The sequence below is a fragment of the Parus major genome, chromosome 2 (assembly GCF_001522545.3).
Source record: "Parus major isolate Abel chromosome 2, Parus_major1.1, whole genome shotgun sequence".
Classification (NCBI taxonomy): Eukaryota; Metazoa; Chordata; class Aves; order Passeriformes; family Paridae; genus Parus; species Parus major.
In genome coordinates, this window is record NC_031769.1 from 108198612 (window position 1) to 108220044 (window position 21433).

The 21433-nt window shown below is 39.8% G+C and overlaps 1 protein-coding gene across 1 annotated transcript in view; it reads right to left on the reverse strand.

Annotated features, from left to right (window-relative positions):
* Positions 1 to 21433, reverse strand: part of GAREM1 (GRB2 associated regulator of MAPK1 subtype 1) — a 101993-nt gene that overhangs the window by 59481 nt on the left and 21079 nt on the right. The window contains exon 2 of the mRNA XM_015618227.2: positions 19333 to 19473. Coding sequence (XP_015473713.1) covers positions 19333 to 19473 — 141 coding nt within the window. The remainder of the gene's footprint in view (positions 1 to 19332; positions 19474 to 21433) is intronic.

A 21433-nucleotide genomic window follows, 5' to 3' on the forward strand; every position in this document is an offset into this window, starting at 1 on the left:
AATACCCCAGACATTAACAGTTCAATTTGTGGATGAAAGAGAAGTCCCAGCCCCTAAGAATAAACATACCCACAAACTGATCTGACAATAGGAAGAGTTTTGCAATTCAAGATAATACTAATAAAACAGGAAAGATGATTACAAAATCTGTCCTTGCAAGGGTCCTGATTACATCATGAATTTAAAAGATTATAAATTATCATCTTTACTACTTCCTCTAGTGCTTTACATTCTGTTTACCAAACAGAAATAGCATGCAAGGAGCATGTAGCAGGTGTTCCACTTTGCTGTGCTGCAGCAGTGTCCCACTTGGCCACCACAGGCATGCACATGCCAGCAGTGGGGCACCTCTGCAGAGCCGATGGAGGACAACTCCAGAGCTGAGGCACAGCTGGGGCACGTGAACAGATTCCTGCACTATGTAACCAAAAGCTGCTGCCGCTTCTGAAATCTTAGTGGTTAGGCAGACACATCGGAATTACATGATGCTCTCCTAGTTTTGCATCTGTGTTCACAAATATACTTCAACTCAGTGCCAAATTGCAACTGTTCTCACAAATATTCCTTTCTAGCCAGAGACCAAGTACTTTTAAAGCTGTTCTCTGGTCAGGATCAGGCTAGTTCAGTTACTATTCTTAATTCTCTGTCTCTATTACACAAGCCCACACAAATACTTAAGCCCAGAGCCAGGAATTCCCCTTCATTTTCCATCACCTCAGCCTGTAGCATCTAGTAAATAAAAATACAGAGTCTCATCTAAGAGGAGTAGTTTATCTACATATGGGTTTTAACACCTTCTTGCTATGTGTCCAGCCTGTGGAACTTCAGTCTCATCCTGTTTCACCTGGGAAGTTCTCTTTTTTCCTGGCTGAGCCTAAATGTTGAGATGCCTCCAGACCAAGACTTTCAACAGCACGTTCATAGCCAAAAATGCAGTTCATCTCACAGAGAACCACAGGAATAGACTCTCTGTCCTGTCCTTGCAAAACTACAGCAATAAGTAGCCTCTTACTTGAAGGTTTACAGAACTTAAAAACCATAGAAAACCTACTGCCACCATTCTGGACCTGAGAAGGATTTATGCTAACACAAAGCACCCTTTAAGGCCATACACCAGTAACTTTTTAAGAAATTAATAATGGCCTTTGCCAAATAATATGACGGTCTTGCTAACTGCACAGTGAAATAGGGGAATGTTCAGGGATTTTTTAAATGGCCCAAAATCTACTCTTACAGTTAACAACTATTCAAAAATATTACAAATTTCTCATAGTCAAGTACAGCATAAAGGTATTTTTTCCACTACTGCTTTTCACAGATCTCAGGATCACAAAGCTTTTACTCAAAAGTTAAATGCTAAGTAATTGAACTTGCAGGACAGTAGTGCTCAACAGATTAACATGTATCTTTGAACAACTGCAAAACAAGAGGGAGAGAGCAGTCTAAAAGTGACTTTGCTATATTTAGGAATAGCACAATCAATACAATACAAACATCAACTCCACAAATATAACTTGGGTTAGTTGCCAATGCCTGGAGCCAGTACATCTGCAGAGGAAAAAAAAAACCCAGTAAATAATTAAATAAACAAACAGTTAAATCAGTCTGATAACATAAGGGGAAAAATTCCAGTAAAAGAATTTGCCAGGCACAGAAGAAGTTCTTTCTTTCATTTGGGGGAATTTACTAAATCTCTACACCAGTTTAGCAATCTCTTAGCTGTTCTTCACATGTTTACTTTGATTTTGCTTCAGTTACTGTGAGACTATTAAGTAGCCAAGAACATTAAGGTGATACCACACACAGGCACAAAATAACAGGAAAAAAATAGTAGAGGTTGTTAGATTGCTACTACTTTGACAAAGTAACTGACTTTGCAGCTCAGAGGGAAATGTTGCATTATAATCTGGATGCAATCAAATCTCTGGTGGGTTTGTTAATCATTGCTAAGAATAATCTGTCTGGTTGTTTACACTATTTAGAAGAATACTTGTGTCGACACCCAAAGTCTGATTAACATGTTGGCCTGAACTCTTTATTCTGTAACTGTTCGCAGTTACAATTTTCATCTCTATTAGTCAGTCCTTCTGGAATAGTCAAACACTGAAGTTAATAGTTCTCTACAAATCTTAAGTGATAACCCATAAAGAAAAGGAAGAAAGAAAATATCTACCACTGGACTGAAAGACATCCATGAAAACAGTACTGTGGGGTTTTACATTTACTGTGTTACTGACTTCTGCACAGTATACACTCCATTTACAATTAAAAGTCCTACAAATGTACATGGCCACAAAAACAAAAAGATTTGCTACAGTTCGGATGTGTGGGGTTTTATTTTGTTCTTTTTCTTTTTCAAACTCAAAAGTTATCCTACAGTATTAACCTCTACCAGCTAGTTTTAATGTATGCAATTGTATGCACTGGAAGGAAAGAGAGAGGAAACAACAGCCAAAAGCCTCTGTTTCCAAATGCTTGCTTGGACATGGTTCAAAGAGTCTGCAGTCCAACTCTTCAGGAAGAGGTGCTCACATTAAATAATAAAAATCCTTTGTATATGATCTTGCACCTGTTCTTTTCAGTGGAAACCATGTTGATACTGTTCACCCCTCAGTGTTTCTTCTGAGCCACAGCAGTCAAGAGTAAGGAACCTAAAAGGTGCTCCCAAGACACAACACACATAAATCCATTGCTGTGGGTGGTTGGGAGCGACTTATTCAGTGCATTTAAAATTAATAATTGTACTTACATCCGAGTTTGTAAGGATACATTTCTTCGTTGCTGCTATTACAAAGTAAATTTAATATGGAATCACATTTTTGTTGTTGCTGTCACTACATATGAACTACATTTCATATGAAATCAGCTAAACAAATATATGCACCCTCCTATCTGCATTATCTCCATTCATCCCTAGGTATTAAACTGATATTGCTATCGTTTATTTCTGTATACAGAGGGATGTTCTTTTATAACCACTGGATCAAGCTTCCATGTTTAAGGCAAAAGGCTTTTGAATCTTAGCTGTTCCTGAGTAAGGTTTGGAAGCCTTGCCATCTGTAGCTTCCCCCTCCTCTCACTGAGGTGAACCCATAGATCCAAGGCACTGTGTTCAAATAATCAAAAGCCACCCACATTGCTTCCTTTTATTTATCACTTTTTGAACGATAGTAGTATGAGCAGACTACCAAAGAGAGAATACAAGTATTTCCAAATACTCAGAAATAGGGTCTTCTCAAGAGCCCTTATTAGTAATCCAGCTCTGCTCCCATTGAAATTATTGTGATTTTTATCACTGTCTTGAAAAAAGACAAAGATGAAAAAAAAAATAATTCAATGGCTCAATTAAGGAAATGTTACATATATCCATGAAAGTTTTCCTGAGAGGCCAATGAAGAGTTTCATCAAATCCTTCCCTGCTGTTTGCTTTTTCTCTTACTCCAAACATTACCCAAAAGTTCTGACATCACCCACTTGCTACAGCCACGTCCTTCTTAAGGCAGAGAAAAAAGAAATTTTCCTCCAGTGAGGAATTACCAGCAGAAACAATTTGATGAGCATTTCAAATGAAGACAATACTTTTTAAGAGTTACCTGATGAGAGTTACTAAGTCCTAGAACAACAAAACAAATCACTCAAGACAAATTTCAGAGTTATAGCATTTGTTAATTTTAAGCATAATTAACTTGTGAAACTCATCTGGCCTAAGAAGCCATGATATGACATGCTGTAGCGTACAACAACATGGACTTGTGGCTGCAGAACAAACAGAACCTAAGTGTAAAAAGACAACACACAAAGTTATTTTAAAATCTATTTCAGAGAAACTGTTTGAGGACATAGGTAAGAGGGTGTTTGTGCTCATTTTAATGGTTCCTCACATGTAAGAACAAACTTCTAAAACAGTTTTGTTTATTTGTTTAGTACAGAGAATTCCTACAGGGAAGGCTAATATTTATAACAATGCTAGTCAAAGTATTCAGTCTCCATTCCCAAGATTATCCCTCCAACTGAGGAAAGCAAGAAACAAAAAGCCTCATCTGCCAAAACCAGCCCAAATAGTTTCTATTGTTGATTTCTTTTGAAGTCAATGATACTGAAGCCTTGGGCAAATGCTTACCAACCAGGTCCCCCATTTTAGTTTTCCAAACAGCCATCCAAACAAGGTTTTGAGCTTTATAAACAACTAAGCCTTTACAAAAAGAGTATGTTTTAAACTGATCCAACTAAATTATGAACAAGATCAAGTATTATTCAAGTGCTGCCTTTCAAAATGCAACAGCTGAAACTTTTGATTCAGATTTGGACGAGCAGGGCTTACTTGTACTCAAGGGGAGGCCCCAGGCAGTAAATGCTTATCTTTATTTTAATTTAAATGCTTTAAATGCTCCTCCACTTTATTTTATGAATGAATCTAAGTATCACTGTGACCAGATCAACAACTGTGGAAAACAATCAATACCCATCATCACCACACACAATGCAAACACTAGAAATATGCATATAAATCAAGCATATGGCTCCTATGACACAGGCCCTTCAAAGTGAGGGTCTCTGTTTACATGCAGTACAGCTCCTATCCATCAGAGCAGCTTATGAGCGCAACAGGCATTTAAAGCTGAAAATGTTCTTACCCTGAAAAAGTAGCCTTGTGTTAAGCAAGACAGCAGATAACTCTGCTAGTGATTTGGGCAGAGCAATCCTCTCAGAAGCATTCATACAGTAGCTTGGTTTTCAAAACTTGGGGAAGAGATATGTAATTTTCTTAGTCCTTAAATACTTACTTAAGTAAGTTAAGTTACTTAAGAAACTTAAGTTTCTAATTCAAGGACTTAACCTTCCTTCCCCACTCCCTTAAGAGCTTTTTCCAAAATGGAAAGTGGGGACTTTGAATTTCTTTTGCAGAAACTTTCTAATAGAAACACCAGCTTCCTTACACACCCACTCAGATGTATACAAGTTGCGGCAACATGCCATAGAGGAATTTCACAGCATCAAATACATCTTTCACCATCTCCCTCAAACAGATCAGTTAACTTCATTTTGTGCTCTTAAGATTTGTGACATTAGATACCTGAAGCTAGATGAAATACTGAAATACATTAAAGTACTAGATTATTGTTAAAACCTGCACATGAAAGAATTCTTCTGGCTTTTTTTGAGAAACAGAGATGGAAAGTGCAAAAGCCTGATTTTGAGTTGCATTAAATTTTCTTTAAATTTTTTAAAATTTATATTTTCTTTTTCAGATGAATTCAAGACAATGGAAATAAAACTAGACACTTTATGAGTTTACTCCCAGATAGGAAACCAGCAGCTATTTACTGTACAGTCAGCAGGACCTACCAGCTTCTCATTGATCCTATTTAATTCATCACGCTAAAGGAGTGTACATAGCCTTTACGCTTTACAATGGAAAACCTAAATTAAAAAAATAAATGAAATCCCCCACAAGTATCCCAACAGCAAAAAAAACAGTTTAGCTCAGCCAAATTGGTAAAATTAGGTAGGCAATTTTGTTGCATTGCTTTTTTAGTTATTTGCCTATAAGAGCATACCCTTCTTAAAATATATTTACATTTTCCCCCTGAAAGGTTCAACCCACTCACAATGAATGATTTTTACTGCTTACACACAAAGAATAAGTGTCTGGGAGTAGTCTGCCTTCAGGTATACAGATACTTTGGAAATCAAATCAAGGTGAGATCTAATATTGAGAGTGTATATATACATATATATCTATAAAAAGAGAGAGAAAGAGAGAGGCTATTACTCACACCTTGCTATGATAATACGACTTGGCAAATACAGAGGGTCAAATGCCTCTGCTCTCCCCCTCTCCATATTGTGCTGCTATAATTGGTCACCAGCAATGTGACATAAAAAAGGTTCGCACTCAGCTGGCACGTGTCCAGGCAAGGCCTGGGGAGGGAGAGCTCCCCAAGAATCCCTGCTGGACACACAGTTGGAAGAAAGCCTGCAAGACTGAAGATTAACAGTCTGCAAAAAGACCTCCAACACCCAGGCTGCATTGGCCAGCTGAAAAGCTCATCCCCAGATTTCGAACCAGTCTGTCAGACACCAGACCTGGCAGCGCCTGAGGCCAGCAGCACAGCTCTGTTTCCAGGCTGCTTAGATAACAACTGTGCAGGCAAGGGATGGACTGGGAGAAGTTATTTTAAGTTCCAATTAAGAGTTCATACATTATCAAAAGAGCTGGATGAACACAGTCAGTGCTGCTAATAGCTTCCTTTTCTCTTCTGAAAGAGCCACAAGGATTTTAGTCATGGCAACTAAAGACAAAGTAAATAGCACCAGGTGAAGGGTTAGGTGCACATTGCGGCTGCTACCATCCCAGTGAACGCCAGTAATTCCCATTCTTTTTTCAGGCAATCCTACTGACACAGGTCTGAAACATCTCTATTTTTCTTGTAGAAGTACATAACCAGCCTCTTTCCTACAGAGGATCCAACAAACCCACCGTGTAGTGGCAGTGCTTGAGATAAAGGACTGCACAAGCAGCCCTCACTCTTCAGCTGAGGGCTGGGTAGCCACAAATGCACACGGAGGGTGGAAAAGTACTTCACACTTTCAGAACAATCACTGAGTGGCCTGGAAAAGTGTTAGAAATCAGAGCAAGAAGGAAAAGCAGCACTACTGGACAAGAGGAACTTCAGAAGGGTTTAGCAGCAGGACGATGGAGCACAAGGTATTCTCCCTTTGCTACACACAAGCTAATTCCAACATGAGAACAATGACTAATGTCAGAGCCAATACTAAAAGTCATTGCCACAACACAGAATATTCTTCACCAGGCAAGGTTAAATGTTGAATGACAGCCTGACCTTGCCACAAGTTCATCTGAAGTCATAAGGCTGAATGAGGAAGTTGGGCATAAATAAGTTTTTACTTGCCTGAATCCTTACACAGCTGCACCTTGGCAATGGATTTCTCTTAGATCAGTCACACAGCCATTACTAACAGCAGAGACTGATCATCATAAATTTTATGCTCCCATGGATTACAAACAATGGTCCCACCAATCCTCTAGACCTACTACTGGCTACCAAACACAGTATATTCTGACAAGTATTTATTGAAATTCATTTTAATAGGATTTTATAGACCAGCTGCAATCATTTACTACAGCCTTTCAGACTACTGTGCCTTTCAGAAGGCAGACATTATGTTACTTCATTTTATTTGTCATTGAAAATTTCACGTGCTCAAAAAAAGTATATATGGTACCCAGCCACCACTGAGAGGTAAAGAACTGTGTGCTTTCCAGTTTGCTAAACCAGGTTCTGCAATATTTTCTTACAGCTTAGGTAAAAAATTGTTGAGGAAGCTACAGTGAAGTTCTGTCTTTCTTTAATACTTACATTAAGATGTTTCCCACCCCCCTTCCTGAAAAGAAACTCACCAAAAAGTTGCAGGATTTGATTTTTTTTTAAAATCTGGCAAGAAGATGCTGCTCTAAGACTGTGCCACACACAAACTGGATGAGCAGCCAACTGCTGAGTGGGAGGCTCATTAAAAAAGGCCATTTGCTTGCCATATGTCTCTTTCTTCTAGACAGACTAATTCTAGTCATTAGAATTTTAACCAGAAGTGCAGATTAGCACAGCAACTTTTTGCTAAAATGGCACCAGAAATTTTCCTAGGCAAAGTATTGAATGCTACCTGGTGCTCAGAGCAAGTTAGCAGTCTGACAGGGGAGCCCCGATCCCAAAGCAGGATTGGCAGAACGCCTCATCCTTGCAGGGCTGGTGTTTCCTGACCTCCCAGTGGGGAGCCCTTGTCCCTCCATCTCTCCCTCCTGCTGACATCCACCACCACCCATGCTGCTGCTACTGTCCCCTACCTCCCCCTCACACCTCTCCCCGCCTACTACTGCCCTAACACTCCCACAGCCAGCAGGATGCCAAAAGTCAGCACAAGCACATCTGGTCCCAGCCATCTACCTAGAGATCTTTGGATTCACTAGCTCTATCAGATCCTTTGACACCTTTGTGTGCCTTTGATGGTGTGTGTACTGACACACCAGTAGACAAACAGGTAACCCATAGGCAGCCACATACTTCCTGAAGTGGGACAGTGGTCAGACGGCAGCAATCAAACTAAAAAAAAAAAAAAAAAGAAAAAAAAAAAAAAAAGAGAGAAAAAGACCAGTGTTTGATAACCTTTTCCCCCTATAAATGAAACAAGTAAAAAAAAAGAACCACCCCAACCCTTAGGATTTCGAGTCCATCTCAGCCTTTTTTTAGACGCAGATAAAGCAGCTTTGCAGATAGGAACACATGCATACTAGATCTTATTATAAATGTCACTTCTTTTTACATGCTGTTTTAAGACACTACCAGTCTGAACTCAAATTCAGGTTTTCTATTGATTTTATTTAGAAAGTTTGTCTAAATTCATGTGTTATGTTTCTATAGCAACTTTTCTCATGGATGGTACAACAGCACTGCATAGAAAAAAATCTGATACCATGAATGGTTACAGAACAGTTACTGACCATTTCCCAAAATCCTAAGTCCCACAGTGTCTAGTGAAGCCTAGGGCTGATTTAGTATCATAGAGCAACTTCATTCCTACACAGAGTATTTCTCACCCAGACCCCAGGACATGCTTTAGCTCTTCTCCTACAGTGACTCTGAGAGACACATCCTTCTCAGCAATTGGTTCTGGGTTTCTAAGCCATATTTGTAAGAATCTCTCAACTCAGATCCACGAATCTAATGCAGCACTACTACTTTTTTTTTGTTCTATTTTTGGCAATGCTATTTGTGTAGCCAATGTCTTAATTTTTCCATATATTTTGAGCCATAGTATTTAATATATCAGTGACATAGTAGCTAAAGAACTGGATTATTCAAGTCACCCTGCCCATCCACCTCATCCCTGTTTCACTTTCCCATCAAGGTTCACAGTGATCCCACGTGGCCTACACAGACTTTACTTTTTGAGTAAAAGGGGCCCACACAGCATTTTAACAGCTTTCCCATGTCAGTACTTTTTGCTGAATGCTTTGTCCTCCACAGACACACACCTCACACTTGCCTATGCTCAAAAGGTTATACATAATTTTAAAAATTAAATAAAATACACAGACCAATTATTCTGGCAGAACACAACGAATGTACTTCCCATCATTTTGATGAAGACTTTCAGATGGGATTTTTCATCCTACTCACACATCCCTCTTTCTTTTTGAAGATGTGTGCAGCCATCATAACAAAAATGAGACCCTTCACATGATGAGCTGATCCACACACAGCAAAAGAGGGATCAGGTGAATGCCATGGAAAAGGCAACAATGACCAGATGCAGCTGGCTTGATTTATTTCAGTCACTCAAATGCAGCCAGCCAGACTTGGCTGGCTAGTCCCAGTCCACTGCAATATAGAATCCACGTGAGATGAACCAGAAAGGTTGAACTGGTGACAAATATTTAAAGAGCGTGACGTCAAGGTGCCTCCCCTGAAAAACATAACCTTAACATATGGATTTAAAAGGTCTTTCTTACTCTACATAGGCTATCAACCACCCAAGATGACAGTAGCTTCTGTCAGCATTGTAGATTTTGTGACAGCTGGCTCAGCAGCCTGGCATTCCTTGTTTGAGGGCATTTATGAAAGCCTTCTTACAACAGATTTCCTTTTATGCCCCTGCTCTACCTAGCTTTGGACTCAAACTGCACACTTGGGTTTGACAGGAGAATGGAGGCTCACCTGAAGTAAAGGGGATGGAAGACAGAACCTCACATCTGTACATAAAGCTGCAAGAAAGTAAGTACAGGCTCTCAGTTTCTCTCTGTTGCACAGGTCCTTCAGAGCAAGAAGTTAAATACCCATGTTCCTCCTCTGCAGGTAATAATGGTCACCTTTGCTATTAGTGTTAATAGCTTCCCCCCCCACTCCCTGCTACTGAAACAAGTTCATCTCTGCCAACTGAGAATAGAAAACCTCTGTACAACAGCCCACGACAGAGGAAAATGCCAGTTTTTCCACTTCTTTAACTTTCAAAGCTCACAGAAGTGCCTTTCCCTGACACAGCAGAATCACTGCATTGGATCACAGGCTAAATTAAACACACAAATTACATTCTCCATATAAACAGTTATACATGACTTAAATAGCATGGTTTTATTTTCCTATTGGCACCAATTGGTACAGTAGTTCAGTCAAAGCTTAGGACATCAGTGATGTCAGCTGCTTTAATTGGCAGCACTGACGTGACCAGCTCTCGTTCCCAGACGTGAAGAGTGCCGGTTTCCATAGGGAGGATGCTGACTGAAGAATTCCTACCACACTTCCTATCAGTTGTTTTCAGCAGCAAATATTGGCTCCAGCAGGGAAAAAAAAAAATCAAAAAGAAAAAAAAAAAGAAATCATCTGTTTGGGCATTCAAAAATTCACAGGATGACGTCATCCTGTGAGACAAGATTTCTCTGCAGCTCCCTCCCTAACCACACATGATCTATCAAAATTCCTGCTCTACATTCCTGCCAGCTGGGTTCTGTATTTACTGAAGGGAAAGACATCAATAATTTTTGCCTTGCTTGTTTGCCATGTTAGCTCAGTTGTAACAGTTCCCCCTCCAGCCCTCAGAAGGAAAAGAGACAGTCTGTCTGAAAGAGATTTCATAGACTAATTATAGAAAGCTCATGGCAATTTCTTCCCTCACAAATTCCCATGCAGATTTAGTCCATGTAACAAGTCATCAGTAAAGGAAAAAGTGGGGATGAACTTGAAACAAAGTGAAACCAAAAGCAGAAGAATCAACCAAATGAAATGTGCAATAGCTCCTTACCAAAATCCCCAAGCATTAAAGGCTGTACTTCTTTGCAAGAGTCTTCATCCACTATTAGCATGAACTGTGATCTAGGTAAGAGTCATGGGGTAGCTGCATTGGTGATTGCTTCATTCTTAGCAGTCACATGTGCTTGCTTTCTTTTCCACCTGGTACTCCATATGAAAATTCATGCAGTGTTGCATGACACATTAACAAAAGGCATCACTGCCCATACAAACCACCAACTCAAAAGACACCATTTCTCAGAATTTAATAAAAATTCTTCCCCCAAGTTTGCACAGAAGGGAAAGCATATTTTTTTCAACTGATTAAATATAGTCTTTACCTTTCTTTTCTCTTTACTCTTTATCACATCAAGTGATAACTTCAAGACCAGATGGGTGGTGTTGAAACTGTAAAATTCCTACTTAAGGAAAATTGGTGTGATGTTCCAGATTGCAATTACGGACTATAGGCTAAGAGACCCTCTTTGACCATCTCAATTATCCTTAGAGACTTGTAACTGAATGCTTTTCTGTCAGGGAAGGCAAGGGGTGAAGCAGCTTCTCACTTTATTCATGCCTTGCTCAGTGCCTAGAAACAGGCACTGTTTCCCTGCCTCAACCCTGCTTGCAGGAGCTCACCAGCTGGGTAGTCTGTAGCGTTCATGTAACTCCTCCCTTTTGAATTCTGAAGTTAGACCTCATGAAAGAGGAGAATAGCTGTCTCTTGAGAACTCAGGAGCCACATTTCCAATTTCCTTGTGCCTAGTGCTTAGGGTAGCTTCAAATCAATAGAAATGCGGGATCAAACCAGAACCTCAAGTGCAGCACTGAATACACCTCAGATTCCCAGTGGGGATCAGCCTTTTTCTCTCAGCTTCCCAGTGGTTAAGTTAGGCAGCTTTTAAGACCCTCTCCCAAGCACTTAAGTCTTTCCAGCATCATGCAAATGAGCCCAGCACTCCCTTGTTCCAGCCAAGAGCTAAGGCAAAGTAATTCAAGCAATGCCAAGCAAATCCTGTGTGATTCAGGCCATCTCCCAGTCTTCTGGGAACCAGTTTCCTGGCTGCTATTCTACCCTTCCCTCAACTGCAATCTTTCAAAAAGTCATCCTCCCCAGTTAATTTCTTTTGTACGAGCCTCTAGAACTTTTTCCTAATTGATGCAGCTCTAATCGGCTTTTTTGCTGCCCATGGAGATCTGAAACAAGCAAACAAAATGAAACAAAAAACCCCACCAACCACCTTACAGTGAGCACTTGTAAGGTCACAGCCGAATTTCAGCAAGTTTCAAGTCCGCAGATTTTGAGAAACAGCCAAGAACTGTGGAAGTCTAAGAGGAACATGTGATACTAGGAGTCATCAGTTGTAAATGATGCAGGTTTTCCCTCTCTTCCTACTTCCCTCCTCACAAATAAAACACAAAGTTAAACACTGAGCCAAATCTTAGGGTGTTTTGTTTTTTTAATACAAGGATAAGATTATACTTGTGCTGAAATCAAAGCTGAGGAGAACAAGAGATCAAGACTAGTGTATCTGAAAGTATCTTCCCACCTAGTACCTCACTGCAAAAGGATTGAAAAATATCCCTGTCATCACAAGCTTTTGGTCCCTTTGTGCTTAAGGCATCAAGCAAATTCCACAAAACCAAGCACATTTTATAGTGGAACTGGTGTCTACAAACCAAAGACTCTTATTCCAGGCTAGAAAGCAAGAGAGAAAATGCAAGTATTTTATTTCCATTAACTTCTGGAACATAATCAGACTTTTCCTCCACTGCTTGAAATATTATTACCCTGTGAACTAATCCTACTTTTCTCATTACATCAAAGAGCAACAGTCTTTGAGGGCTGCAGACTCTTACAGCAGTTCCAGTTTTGCTGTCTGGCCCATCTGAAATATCTGAAAGGTAAATTGGAACTAAAAGAGTGTTGAATGTGGTATCATTAAAAAGCTGGATACAAACTTTGATATACCCACCCGCCAAACTGAACATCAAGCAAATTCTACAGGTTCTGTAGGGATACCAAGAATCTCACAGACATAAGGCTGTAGATACACAAAGAAAGAAACTGTTTCACAGTCTGCTGATTTTAATTTATGAAGATGGTAACTTTAGGGAAACTAGACACTGCAAAAAAAGTTTGGCTGGGTCCAGAGAGATGAAGTCAAAAGTGAAAGATTCTCAGCTGTGCAACCTGATGAAGAATTGCACAGCATCATTTCACTTGACACGAAATTTGAATAATTTCTCCACACTGAAGAGGTATTGCTGATCCATAGCTTCCATCCTGGGAAGCTGCCAGCACATGACTCTAGAAGAAAAGGGTGAGGGGGGCAGGGGGAAAGAAGGAAAACACATGTGTACTTTCCTTAGCAGTTACAAAACAAAAGGCAAAGTGAATTTGATTCTCCAACACAGGTGATCTGACAAAAGGGGAATATTTCATTAAAATTGGGTAAAAAGCTGCTGCTTCACCAGACTGCCTAATAGGGGGAGATGAAAGAACAGGAAGAACAAGTGCACCCACAGATCCAAAAAGAAATAAGTAATTTTTGCCAGCAATCTCATTGAATGCATTTTGATTCTGCAATTTGACATTGCACTGCAGATCAATGGAGAAGTGTTTTCAAAATGTAAATGGGCACAGAAAGTGAAATAACAGACAGGACCATGGGAAAGTCTGACAACTTGAATGAAAGTCTCTGAGGAAAAAAAGAAGAGGAATATGGATATTTGCTTGTATATAAGAGTCCATCCAGTTTTTCAAGGGGACAGGTTTGAGAAGTCAGAAATATGAAGAATTTCCAGACTACAACGCAGTGATTTCCTAGAATAAAAAACTAAGCCTTTGTGGGGAAAATGAGGTAGCAACAAACTAAAATCAAGTCAATAACTGTATTTTAAAGCATAAACATTTCCAGAAAAGCATATAACAAAGCTATATGGGCAATTACAAGTGTTATGGACATTACTGATCTCAGAGTTGAGGAGGCACAAACTGTTCAATAAAATGAATGACCTCTCTCTCTCTCTCTGCAATATTCAGGCACTACTTTAAATCAGACTTTTAAATTAATATTAAATGCACTTTTTTCTATATGTTTATGGGGAGAGAAAGGCTGCTGTTCTCAAGAAACATAACACAGTCAAGTATTCAGAACTACAGAAGTCATATTTCTCTTTTAAAAGCATCAAGGGTATATGCTGGTGGCAATGCTCTTTTATTAGAAGTATTTGTGAAAAGTTTTCAAACCTCCAATTGCTTTTCAGGTACACAACCCTTTTCAAGAAAAAAATAAAAAAACAACACAAACTTGAGTACTGGGGGGATTAAATGTGTGGGTAGGTTTATTTTTTGGTTTTCTTCTGAGGATATCCATTCATTAATCATTTACCAGCCCACGTACACATGGCAGCCTGCCTCTCTCAGGAGTACTGCATGTGAGCCCTGTTCTCTAGAAAGTGATATTCTGCTGCAGAGCACAAAAGCCTCGGGAGAACTATGTGATAGCTCAGTGCCAGGTCAAGTTCAAAGCAAAACACAAATTAAAGTGCAAAACATTTCATATCAGGGAGTGGTGTGCCTGTTGGCTGGAAAGGACTCACCTAAGTTCTTTTCTCAGTTTTCTCTCTAAGGCAGTGTCCCTCCCTGTCTTAGATCTCACCCAGCTCTTTGAACTTAAAATTACCCCATCAGAGCTGTGCTGCTCAACTCACTCAGAAGAACAAGCACAGCTTTCCCTGGCAGCACCTGCTTTTCCCAGGGAGGCAAAGCACCGGACAAAGCACTCTTTGTCCAGCACCACCTTCCTTGATCAGCAGACAGCATTAAATTGCATCTGAGGGAGTGGAGAGTCTGAACTGAACTTAAGCAGGCTCTGTCCCCAAAGTAACACAAGCTGGCAGCAGATACCATAAAGCTGAGGAGCAAAGGATGTGTGTCCAATCTATTGTTTGCTCTTCTCCCCAGGACCAGGAAGAGAGCTCAACAGCAAACTTACAGAAGACCCAACATACCGTAAACATCTAAGAGTGCTCAGTATCACCCAACGAAAAATCTGAGCTCTTCCACACCTTCCAAACCAGGATGCAGGAGGTCAGGGTGGCTAAAGGGGAACAGCATCTGCTGTCTCTGTCACCATCTCAAGACAACTGGGAGATGCCTAACTCACACCATGCTCTCCTCCCTCAGTGTGCAAGGGATGGCTCTTCCAGGGAGGCCTATCGGAATGGTCTTGGAGGCAGCCATGCCTTTGGACCTTTGGAGACACAAACTTTGGCATGTTTCCAAATCTCAGGGAGCTGTCCTGCTCTCCTGTTGCCAAGGCAAGTTCACTCTTGAGAAGACCTGCAGAGAGTCTTCCTCTGCTCTGTGCTAGCAGGACACGGGGAGGAGCAGGCCCATGAGGCACCGCTCCGTGATTAACAAATCAAACCAGTAGAAACAGGTTTCAGTGGGGTGTTTGTACACCAGTTCCAACACCAGAGAAGGGCTTTCTGACTCATTCCCATCCAACACCCCACCTGGGAAAGGTTCACATGACAGGGTTTTATATTTCCTCATTTAAAAGACATTAAGAAAGCTATCAGTACACTTGGGAAAGCAATCAGAGCAGGGCACCAGTGATTAATCTGTATTAGCAATTGCACACCTTCACTCTGGTGGGGAGGTGTGAGCTCACAGGAGTATTTTCAACATCCCGGATGTGTCACAGTGTGGCACACCCTGGAGTAGGGTGTTACTTTCTAATATCATTATAGAAGTATTTTTGTTAATAGTTGCCTCCTGTGTGGGCACAGATGGCACCAGATACTTAAGAGGCATTCCCTCCAAACTCTGGGCAAAGCTGAGTAGAATACTACAGAAAAAGAAAAGGATTTTTACATTTGTGTGTTTGTTTTTTTGTTTTTTTTTTTAAACATCATCTCAAAGGAACAGCTTTCCTCTCAGAATGAAAAAAACAAACAGTTGAGAAAATGATCCATCAGTTGCAACAACAGAAATAAGGCCCTAAAAAACCCTAGCTTTAAAAGTCCTGTTACGATTTGATTAAACATGGGAGTGAGTATTTGGGGCAAAATTACCTAGATGCTGCCAACTCATCCTAAATTATTTTTTTCTTTCATTGCATGCACTCACCAACACTAGCATGGCCTTTCAAAGAAAAGACTGCACAGTGTAGGTGGGGGTATGCACACACTCCACAGCCTTCTGTGCCACTTTTCCTGTGTAGCAGGTTTTAAGCAACCACATCCAACTTGATCATCCACTTTCACATCAATTATCTGTACACATAAACAGCTGTGACCACGTAGCACAGGCATTTACAACAGACTGAACCTAAGCCATTTACAGCCAGAGTAGAACACCTCTGCGGCTTGAGCTGATGAATCCTCAGAAACACTTTTAATAGTTTTGAGCTGTAGAGCTCAGGAAGGTAATGCAAGAAGAACCAGACAACACCCAAGGGCCACAGTATTAAAACTCTGAGAGAGTCTCTTCAGTGCCTTTCAGTTATCACAGAACACATCTGAGATGTGGTCACCAGCATATCCCTGGGACACATCTTGCTATGCAGAACTTCAGCAGAAGAATGAAAAATATCCTTCTTGGCAAGCAGCAGCACAGCAAAGAGTAATTCTGCAAGGTATCAGCATGCCCTGTATCATCCAAATTGAGATCATAAACCAGTATTTTCCAGCGACTACCAGGGGAGACATTTATCAAGGTAAAGGTTACTGTGCTGCCTAAGGAAAATGTAACCAGTAATATTTATCATCAGCTGGAGGGTATTGGTAACACACACTTGCTTTTAGAGTAGAAATTAAGGATATCAGAGTACCAGGAACAACACAAAACTAGTTCAGCCAGAGAGCTGATAAGACCTTCCTGTAAATATCAAGTGTGAATTGTGTACCTGAAGAAAGCAATTGACACAAAAGGAATGTCCATCTGCTGTGACTGGACTCCTGTGAAACCCATTCTTTCACACCAATACAGGGCACTATCAGGACACTAATTTTGATATGCTCTCCATTCTATATGCATGTGAAAACTTCTGTTGTTTTAAGTGCCAGAAACACATTAGTTATTTGGTTTTAATTACATAAAAACTCAATTTGATGCTACATTAATATCTACTCTAAAGAGAAGCATGCTGAAGAGAATAAGAGAGAATGGTTACACTAACAGCTGCTATATATGATCTTTAACATAAAAAATTATCCATGTCTGCCACTACCAAAAGAAACAACCAGGGTAGCACTTTCATTTTAGGGAAATCACCAGCAGCAAGACTGCACAACTCAAGTTCTAGTAATAAAATTTAACTTAAATGTAAAATACAGCATTCCCCTTCTTTAGTAAAGCTTTATTGTATTTGTTTTATTGTATTTTTTAATAAGTGTATCAAAACCTGTTTTAACAAGTAGCAAAATAAGATTTACTTTATGCTCATATTTATATATATATGAGTGATGACTGTGGTACTTAAACTGTAATCTCAGGAAAATAAAATCAGTTTCAGTGTATCCTCCTGCTCAACTGTTACAACCAAAATCATGTTGCAATTTGTGACATTGAAATTCTTGTAGGGTTTAAAAAAAAAAAAAAAAAGTATTCTATTAAAGTCAAAACAAACCTAGAAAGTCATTTCAATGAACTCTTCTGTTCCATCTCTAAGGGTCATTCTGGTAGGCAGTACATCTTATCTGGCACCTCTGTCTGGTCCTCCACAGCAGCACAAGTTAATCTTTAGGGTAGGGAGAACACCTCTAACTGCATTTATAGATCCAAGTGCCAAACTGCAGTGCTTCACTATCCTTCACACATCCTTCAAACACGTAGATTCATCTCTCGTGTAGGCAAGTCCATCAGACATGCTCTGGTTCTGCACACTAGCACAGACAATTTTTGTGAAGTTCCTTTGGCAACAATGGAACTCATCATGTGTTCACTAAGTGCCCTCACTAGGTGGAAGCTTCTGAACTTTCAGGTATTTTCATCTCATTAATGAGAGTTTTGTGGCAGGGAACTTTCTTAGACAGCAAAATGTATTTTGCTAACTAAACACACCCTCTTTTCCTGCATTAACACAAGCCATGAAGAAAAGCACATTGACACTTTCGCAGTATCTCGGGATAAATTTTGATTTTGCTGGTGTCTGTGTAAATTTAAGACATGAATGAATGGAAACATGAAGAGTCAGGAAACCCTGCTTAGCATATCTTTGCTAACTTTAAAAATAAAGAACCAAACCAAGCCTTCAGTAAACCCCTTTCATACCAATAACCATTTTATTTTCCGTTCTCCTTTTTCCAGGAATCAATGTAAGGATTTTAAAACACGGAATTCATATTGAAGGAAGTGAAGTGTTTATCTGTCCACACCACTGAAGCTTATGTATCCAGGAGGTGTAAAAAAAAACCCAACAAATCAATATTACTAAGCATAAGCACTAGAAAATATTTACTATAAGAAAGTTAACTTCAGAGAGTTTCAAAGCTGCATACATTATGACACTATATGCCATCAGACCAAAGCCTTTAACTGTATCTTAGAAAAATTAAAGTTCCAGCAGTGAACTCCAAGGAGAAACAGTACCTAAGAAGGCAACTGGTGTAATTTTCATCACTGGAATTGGCTGCATTGCAGCAGTACTGGTGTGACAGACACAAAGCAATTCAGCCAGGTCTTGTCCATCTCAGCCCACCCTCAGTGCAGTGTTTTAAAGGAGACTGTAGCAGAGCCAAGTACATTATTCAATTGATAACTGGTTATACAGAAGACTAATTAAAACACTGAGCCCACATCTTTATTTTGTAGCCATGGCTCTTTCAGCTCCCATTTTCCAGCTTTTATAAGTTTTCTATCTATTGCTGTAAGATAAGCACTTCCCACTCACATTGTATTGTTCTGTTCAGCTTGTGAATAAGGACACTAAGCAGCAGGAAAAAGTATTAAAAATAATTTCCTAGGAAAGTAAAAATAATTTGAAATCATAAAATAAATATGGATTAGTTGGATCATAGCTACTTGGAACAACAGTGTTTCTCTATCACCCAAGAAGGCAGACAAAGACAAGGCACTAGTGAAGAGCACTAATTTAAAACTGCAGCATTATTATGAAGAGTCCCTGATGTTTAACATGGAAATATCAGAAAATCCCCTCCAGCTTGAATGTAAAATCTATTCCATCTTTGACCAAACATTTCAAGGCAATTTCAAACTTTCACACTTGTGTGTCTCCACATTCACACATGAGAAGTGCTGGCAGCTCATTATGCTCAAATGGAAACCAATTCCTCTACACAGCTATGTCTTCTGTCAATGTGCTGCTCAATGAAATACATCTATTTAGCAGCCCTGCGAGCAAGTCAGTATCTCTTGCTCTGTAACATTACTGAAAAGCTAATTCACTGACAATGGCATGAGGGGCTTAGCCTCACTCTCTCAAATATAATGATCAGTGTTAAGTGGTAGGCAATTAATTAATTTTGAATTTGTATTTCAGGTCAACAATAGTTTTACCTGCATAATGTACAGGGATTTCTATCTTTGGCCCGATGACGTAGTGACCCTCCTCCAGACTGTGAGCTGTAATTGTTGTCCACTGCCGACACGAATGAATCAGAAGATAATCGCTCTCCCGAAGACCTTCTACAGTTTCTCCTGCAAAACAGATGTAGGGTTTCTTTAAAAAAATAAAACAAAATGCACTTACTGCATGATGAATTAGGAAAATATCACAACAAATATTTCATTATTATTGGTGTTTATTTTTTTCCAGACTTTTTAATAATTAAAAATTCAATTAAACAAATTTCAACTCCAGTATTCACTTTTGCAACTTAAGCACCTTACCTTCCAGAAAAGAAACATGAAGCAAAATACCTCAGTGCACACATACATTGTCACAGAGATGCAATCCAGATTACTGAGTAGTGGCTTTGGGGCTCCTTTTTCAACTTTATGCATCAACACATTTTTCATATTTCTATTTTGGTCTGCCTATCTCACTCAATACAAATACTTGAGACGTCCTTTAGTTTTTAAATAAAGGGGGAAAAAAGCTCCAACACATTTTTGTATTTGAAAAGAGAAGCATCACACTATCATACAGTAGTAACTGGATATCACACTTTCAGATAGAGATTTCATCTTTGTCATTCTATCCTTTTGCAAGCCACTGCTTAGTTAGCTATTCAGATGTCTACAAACTTAATCCTATCCCTTAAGGAAGATAAATAAATAAATAAATAATTTTTTTAAAAATACAAACACCTGAGTCCCCTCTCAGACTAAAATTTAACCAGAAGCCTACCCAGACGATGTGTAGCTCACCTTTCTAAGGCATTCTCTCATACTCTTGTACTCTGGTGTCTGTCAAACCCATCCCAAACACAGCCAAAGATCCAGCTCTCCTTCCTTCCTTCCCTTGTCCCTAAAAACTTTGCATTTCTGCAGAGTATCCTCCCCTGTTCTACAGTTTGCAGTGTGTGATCAGGTCTAGAGTGCTTTGCTAGGTTTTCCAGCAATTCCAACAGCCATATTAAACAGACCATTTAAAGCGCCAGCTACACATCTCAAGCATGATATGATATTGATATATCAACAAAATTCCACAAGGAATTTTTTCCAACAGGAAGCTGTTCTGCATATCATCAGAGAACTGCTCTCACACACCCACAGTCCTGTACAGTACACTTCTGCGTTAAGCACACAAAAAGCCAGCCTTTCTCCAGGTGTCTTTGAAGCAGTCACTTGGACTTCCAGGAGCACTCAGTAGACACTAAACATGGGCCAAGAATAATGAAACTTTAAATTTAATTTTCCTTCTCTCCCACCAGCCCTCTGCAGTTACAGCCAAAAATAACGCAAATAGTTTAGCCCTGGAATCAAGTTTGGACAAAACCCATTCCCTTCAGCTACTACAACAAACTGAACTTTCTCCCCACTGTCCTGATATTCCTAAAAGTCAGTGGAAGAATGAGAATTTCCTCAGCCTGGGGCAGCAGACATTTCCTCTGTTCAATCTCTGCAGAGGAGAGCTACTTCCCATTGAGCTTTTTTTTTGCCTGGAACAGGCACTCTTCCACCGTAGGCAACAGCTTCTACACACCCCATTCCTGCCTGATTTCATGCTCCCATTCTATCAGAAAGCACCCTCCTACACAATTTAAAACAGAGCAACTGGTGTGTGTGAGAATTGTTAACATTTTAAATCAGGAGAGACCATTACAACCATCTGCTCTGTCACCCTTTGGCCACAGAATTATGCTTATTTCCTCCAGAAACTCAGATCTGGCTAAACAAGGGACATGGCACCACCTGCAGAGTCCAAGAGATGGACTTGCATGGGTCTGCTATTCCATGGCCTGTTAAACCTTAAAAACATTCCTGTTTTGCCCAACTCTGTCTTTAACTTATAACCATGGGTAAACTGCTATGATAGGGGTGTAGAGGAAAAACAAAAAAATAAAGATTAGGAAGTCAGAAGGTAGACAAAGATCCTTAGCACCAGTTATTCTTGCTCCTATAGAAGTACATTTCTAGGTTTCCTTCTTTTCCACAGAAAAAGCTACAGAAAGTAGCTTCCAGGTAAACAGGCCATTTCATGAACTGGCTTCCA